This window comes from Thermobia domestica, chromosome 17 (assembly GCF_964235325.1).
Source record: "Thermobia domestica chromosome 17, izTheDome1.hap1.1, whole genome shotgun sequence".
In the NCBI taxonomy this organism is placed as follows: domain Eukaryota; kingdom Metazoa; phylum Arthropoda; class Insecta; order Zygentoma; family Lepismatidae; genus Thermobia; species Thermobia domestica.
In genome coordinates this window covers 163613555-163620135 of record NC_137470.1, presented here as the reverse complement: position 1 = coordinate 163620135, position 6581 = coordinate 163613555, and the positions used below count along the sequence as shown (strand labels likewise).

Below are 6581 nucleotides of genomic sequence, written 5' to 3'. Positions count from 1 at the left end.
TTGTATGCATATTTCATAAATTTTAAGTGCATAAAAAACCGATGTCTAGACATGACATGTTCTCGTAATACATGTTAGTTTCTTTTAATGAAGTAGGTTGGCTTATATTGTGGATTTAATACATTCTTAGTTTTCTTGGTGGTTGTTTTCATAAACTGGGCACCGATCGTCTAAGGCACTCGAAAATATGCAATAATGTATGATATCTTACTTTATGATATCTTACATGTATGATGGTATTTTGAAAAGTTCGTAACTTTTAATCTTTATCTGAGAGGACAGTATACTTGCTTCTCTAAAGCATAAATATTTTTTCACGTTGTTTTAGTACTTCTAATATAGTAAAGCCCCAATTATCCGCGGAATTTGGTAGCAAGGGCACCAGAGATGGCGAAAATCTCCGATAACCCAAAAATATTTCAGCATAAACACTGTTTTATTGTACGAACAAGACATAATAAAACTTTTAAAATATGTACAATACAGCAGAAAATTGGAAATATTGATTTTTACAATGCAATTTATTTTTATGTATTAGAACATACAGTACATATCTGCGTACGGATTGTCATCCCGCAGCGACTCGAGTACTTATGAAAAATAATAGTAGGCGGCTGCAGCAGGGCTTAAAAAAAAAAAAAAGTACTCGCGGATAATCGGAGCTTTACTGTGTTTAAAAATTAACTTTATTTCATGTGATATTTTGCCTAAACAAATATCTACACATATATAATTGCGTAAAAGGAAGTAATAACAGAAATTCGCATGTTTTTATGTTTCATTTTTTAAATAAAAGATACTTATGAATAATAATTTATTTTGTACATTTGTAACCGAGCAAACGCGCTTTTATGTGTGTGTACGTATATGCGAAAACACATTTCAATTGTTTATTTCAGAAGCTGATGTTTTTATTATTATTATTATTATTTTAGCTATGCATCAACAGACAGAAGGTAAATTGCCATGGCAGGCTCAATCTGCCCAAGACAGAAGATAAAATAGCAGTTGTGGAAAGAGATCATCAGTGTGTACCTGATGTTGCAGTTTGCGAGATACGAAAGCGACTTTCAAATTGCAAGAAGAGAGCAAGAGACGAGATCCTTACACCAGTGTCTGTTATCTTCAAAGAAGAAATGGCTGTTCCAATTAATCAAGGTCTGGACCTAGTAACCTCCATACCATCGTATGATCAGAAGAAAGGGGGTTTAAATGGTGTTAGAAGGAAATCACTCGGCATACATCAAGGTGCACCGACTCCTAGAAATATCTGCTTTCCCGATTATATGATTCGGTTTGAAGATGGTACCTCGTTTTTACAGTACGACGCACTGGAAGGAGACGGACGAATTCTGTGTTTTGGTTACGAGGGTTTGAAACCAGCACTGAAGGAAAGCGAACAATGGTTTTTTGACGGAACGTTCAAGAGTTCCTGTAAGTATTTTTCCCAGTTATACACCATACATGCAGACATAGGAAGCACACATGATAAGACACTGGTTGTACCGGTCTTGTATGCATTGTTGCCAGATAAAACAGAGCGAACATACGAACAACTGTTTACATTTCTTAAAACGTGGTCTGGCCAGAACGAACCTCGAGTGTTAAAAATAGATTTTGAACTTGCTGCAATCAATGCGTTGCGTGCAGTGTTTCCCAATTCACAGGTTTCCGGCTGCCATTACCATATCAACCAGAGTATCTGGCGGAAGATTCAGAGTATAGGTCTCGTCGAAGAATACCTCCACAATGAAGATGTACGCCATCATGTTCGCATGTGTAGTGCATTGGCATTAATACCAACAAGCAGGATCGATGAAGGTTGGCTCACCGTCATGGAGGACTGTCCATCTGGCCAGAAAATCGAAATGTTCAACGATTATTTCATTGAACAATTGATGGATAATCCAAATGTTCCAAGAGAAATATGGAACTGCAACGGTCAAAGGCACAGAACAAACAACCCAGTGGAGGGTTGGCACAATAAGTTAAATCGCACCATATCTAAGAGTACACCACATATCTTTGAGCTTGTGAGTGTATTAAAAGCAGATGCGACAGCTAGTTTTCATGCTTTCGCGAGACAGGGCTTAGACTGCAATTCGGAGAAGCGTAGAAAATTCACTTACATCCGTCTTGACGAACGATTGCAATTAGTCCTGGAGAAGCTAGAAAATGGCGCAGACCTTAAAAATTGCTTGAGAAGCTTGAGCTATCTCCAAAAGCTAAGATAATGGGCTATGAACTGTAAAAGTGGGTTGACGACGTACAAAAGTAGAAGGTTCCATCTTAACGACGTGCTGTTCGCTCGGAAAATAACAAGATGACAAGGTTCTTCTTAGAACCGCCTTGGAGTATGGAGCTAATATTGTGTGTTTTACAAATCACAATGTTTTTCTATGCTCTAAAGCGGGCACATTTTTCTTCGATTGTTGAACTACCTGTCTGAATTCTCTGATGTGCTGCTTATTTTATTCTTTATTTATTTTAATATGTGATTATTCTATCTTCTGTCCCTAATTATTTTAATTTTTCTTTATTTGTTCTTATTTTCATTTGCTGTTCTTTATGTATTAATATCAATTTCCGATAGTTTCTGTTATTTTTTTTCATTTATTTCAATTTCTTATTGTATATGCTATTTTTCTCTTCTTCTTTACTATTGTTTTTATTTGCTGATTTCTTTGTTCTATCTTGTTCTTTGTTATTTTAATTTCTGCTTACTTTCTTCATTATTCTTTTTGTGAAAGTGAAACATTTTCTAAGCTCTCCTTCTCTAATATTAATTGCAATTGTTCGTATTTAACTTGTATTTGCTCTTTCTCTGTTCTTACTTAGTTCATAGTTGTTCTGTCCCCCCTCCCCTTGTAGTGAAAGAAGTTTCAGGGTGAATCACGTGATTGCAGATGGACCGTGTGAAAATGCACCACACCTGCTGACTGATTAATGCGATAACCAGGACCGTGTGAAATTGCTCGATAATGAGCACCGTGAGAAAATGCACGTCACCTTCATAAGGCGGGAATAGTACCGTATTAATTCTATATACTTCCTTCACTAATTATATTAACAATACAAATAATAGCAAACCTGTTTTAGAATTCAAAAAATATATGATAAATATCTATATAGGTAATGACCACAATCATAAGTTACAGTTTATTTCCATTTATGTGTGGTTACGTTTCAATACAGTAACTTGGATAATTCCGCACGATTTTTTTTTTTTTTTGATTTGAACCCAACCCTGTATGAGATTTGAAAAACAGAAACATTACTCCAGAGAAACGTTACATATACAGTATATTCGTCATTTCATGGTTACATCGTACTTTGTTCTTTTTAGAGCAGCAAGTTTTTTTTTTTTTCGCCATGTGTAGGGGTGAGATTCTGGGTACGGATGAATGATAAAAAGTCCCTACGAAAGAATAAAAATTTTAGTTCTTGAAACTGCCACTAGAGGCAGCAGTACTTCTTGAAGTTAAAGCAGGGGCGTCATTTCAGACTTCGCTTGGGGGGGGGGGGGGGGAAGAGCACCACCGACATAAGACTTTCACGTTTTGTACTAGTATATTAGTAGACAATCGATTAAAGTATATGTATTCCTCAAACCCTTGGGGGGGGCAATTGCCCCCTCCTGCCCTCCCTAAATGACGCCCCTGAGTTAAATGTCCTCATTGCAGTGTTAATTTCCTCATTCCATTGATAAATATATATATATATATATATATATATATATATATATATATATATATATAACGAACATAATTATGACTTACAGTTTATTTCCATTTATGGGTCGATTACGTTACGATACAATAGATTGGGTAATTAAGTACTGAGTTTTTTCGATTGAAACAAAAACCCAACCCTGTTTTGAGGTTTGAGGAAGATAAAGAGATAGTACTCTTACTGTCTCATTTACTCGCGGGTACGCGAAGCGATCAGTCGTGGCTCATTTCGTGCCGACTCAAGTATTGCGCTACTCAATCTGAAAGCTTGAGAGCTTACTATTATGCTGCCAATATGTCTTGAGCCGTGGCAAAAATGCGAACTAAAATTCACACTCACGCGTTGAGCCAATAAGAGTTGAGCTGTTGCTGAGCGAAAGAACCTTGCAGCCGTCTACGCTATTGCCAGATTTAACAAAAGAGTCACTTTTCAGTTTTACTCAGTTGTCATAAAGATGAGTGAGAAGAAACCCGTTGTTCACAGCGAGGGGAGAAAATTAATGTCAGGTGATCAAATTTTGTGAAGAGGAGAAACGATTAGGCCATTGGATGTTTCCTATAGAAAAAGCAACGGAGAGAGCAGCTGCTGCTACTGGAAAATCTATCGCAACTATCAAGAGGATAAAGAAAAAAATCTCGTGATGCAGAAATAAATGAAAGCGAATTGTCCACTCCCGGCAAAACAACGCGAGGAAAGCCCCCGAAAATTACTCTCGACGATATGGACAAGTGTGGTTTACGGCGATTGGTTCACGAGTTCTATACCGTAAGAAGGGTGTTTCCTACAGTAACAAAATTACTTGCTGTACTGAAACGTGAAAATAAATTTAATGGGGAGCGCGAAACGCTTAGAAAAATTCTTCACGAAATAGGGTTTCGATTTGTGAAATGCAAAAGCCGCAGACATTTTTTAATTGAAAGGAATGACATTCAAGCAAAAAGGGCGCACTATCTCAGAAAAATTAGAGCGTACAGGAAAGCGAACGTACCAGTATTTTATTTGGATGAAACTTTTGTTCATCAGAACTGTGCAGTAGCCAAATGTTGGCAAGGGGAGGGGGTTGATGGTGTGTTTACCTGTGAAAGTGTTGGCCAAAGGTGGATAATTCTGCACGCGGGAGGTGAAACAGGCTTCGATCAAGGAGCGTTTCTCATATTTAAAGCCAAAACCAAAAGTGGCGATTATCACAATGAGATGAACGGAGAGAATTTTCTTAAGTGGTTAAGGGAACAACTCATACCGTTCCCCCCCCCCCCAGTGTCGTATGTATGGACAATGCCTCGTACCACAGCATGGTTTTCAACAAACCACCGACAACAGCTTCTCGAAAGCACGAAATTCAAGAATGGCTGCATGCTAATAATGTGCCATTCGATAATGAATTAACTAAAAGTGAGTTATTGTGTTTGGTGAAAAGTACCGGTAACTATTCAGGGCCAGAATACGTTGTGGACAATATTTTGAAAGAACATGGACATGAGGTTCTGAGGCTTCCGCCATATCATTGTGATTTATCACCCATTGAACTCATTTGGGGGATAATAAAGAAAAGAATTGCCGAACGGAACTTGGAGAAGTCTGCTTCGAAAATAGAGGGCATAACTCGGGATGTAGTTTCATCCGTTACAGTGAAAGAGTGGAAAAAATCTTGCGAACATGTACAAAAGAATGAACTAGAATATTGGGAAAGAGATGGTCTCATGGAGCAGGAAGAAGTTGAAAGGCTAGTCATCGAAGTGACTGACAGTGACGATAGTTTGTCTTCTTCGGAAAGTGATAACTCAGACAGTGAAGAAGAAGGCATAAGTGGCGTTATCCCTTTCCCACCGTCACCATGTCATAAATCTAACATTAGCCATATTATCAATCAGTAATTGTATTGTGTTTGTATTTATGTAAATAACCTGTGGTTTCAGATGGCAGTCGGCGAGGGGACCTGCCCCTAAATAAAACTCCCCATGATATTTCGTTTTGTAAATATTACAAGGTCTGTATGATAAGTAATGAGACTCGCCGCGCCGCGGCGCGCGTGTCGCTGGAGCGGGTTTGTCGGTGATGGAGGATGTAGGGGGGGGTCCGAGCAAAGCAACGCACCGCGCGTCAGTTGGCTCCGAGCCTTAGTGGAGCGCGGACAAGCCTTGGACAAAGCCCTTGTGAACATTCTTGTCACGGCGGAAAATCAACAAACATGGAGGGTTCCATCGAACAGCGTTATGCGATCAAATTTTGCGTTCGCCTGGGGAAAACGGCTACTCAGACGCTTTCTCTCATCACGGAGGCCTACAAAGAGGAAGCCCTATCCAAAGCCCAGGTGTTTCGTTGGCACAGTGCGTTCCGGAACGGCCGGGAAAGCGTTGAGGATCTGGAGAGGGCTGGACGCCCGACAACAGTGACTACGGACGAAACTGTGGCAAAAGTGAGGGATCTCCTGAACTCAGACCGTCGATTATCGTTGAGATTGATTGCTGATGAACTCGATATGAACCACACAACAGTGCACAAGATTGTGACGGAACAATTGGGAATGAGAAAAATCTGTGCGAAACTGGTGCCGCGAGTGTTGACTGACGAACAAAAGCAACGACGTGTTGATTGTTGTCAGGAACTGTTGAACCTCATGAACAGTGACCCTAACTTTGAAGATGACGTCATAACAGGTGACGAGTCGTGGGTGTTCCAGTACGACCCTGAAACGAAACGTCAAAGCGCGGAGTGGCACACTCCTGCGTCCCCGCGCCCCAAGAAGGCCAGAATGTCGAAGTCAAAGGTGAAAACAATGTTGATTGTTTTTTTTGACAATGTGGGGGTGGTCCACAAGGAGTTTGTACCCCAAGGACAAGCCGTCAACG

At 39.7% G+C, this 6581-nt stretch overlaps 1 protein-coding gene across 1 annotated transcript; it reads left to right on the top strand.

The window, feature by feature from the left end:
* Positions 1-5024: 5024 nt before the first annotated feature.
* Positions 5025-5606, top strand: LOC145674230 (uncharacterized). Its single transcript, XM_081744065.1, has one exon. It carries the CDS (start codon positions 5025-5027, stop codon positions 5604-5606), a length of 582 nt encoding a protein of 193 aa, XP_081600191.1.
* The last annotated feature ends 975 nt before the right edge of the window (positions 5607-6581 follow it).

What these genes read in the sequence shown, in the direction of transcription:
- LOC145674230 (XM_081744065.1), top strand. Translation starts at nt 5,025, where the DNA reads ATGGTTTTCAACAAACCACCGACAACAGCTTCTCGAAAGCACGAAATT.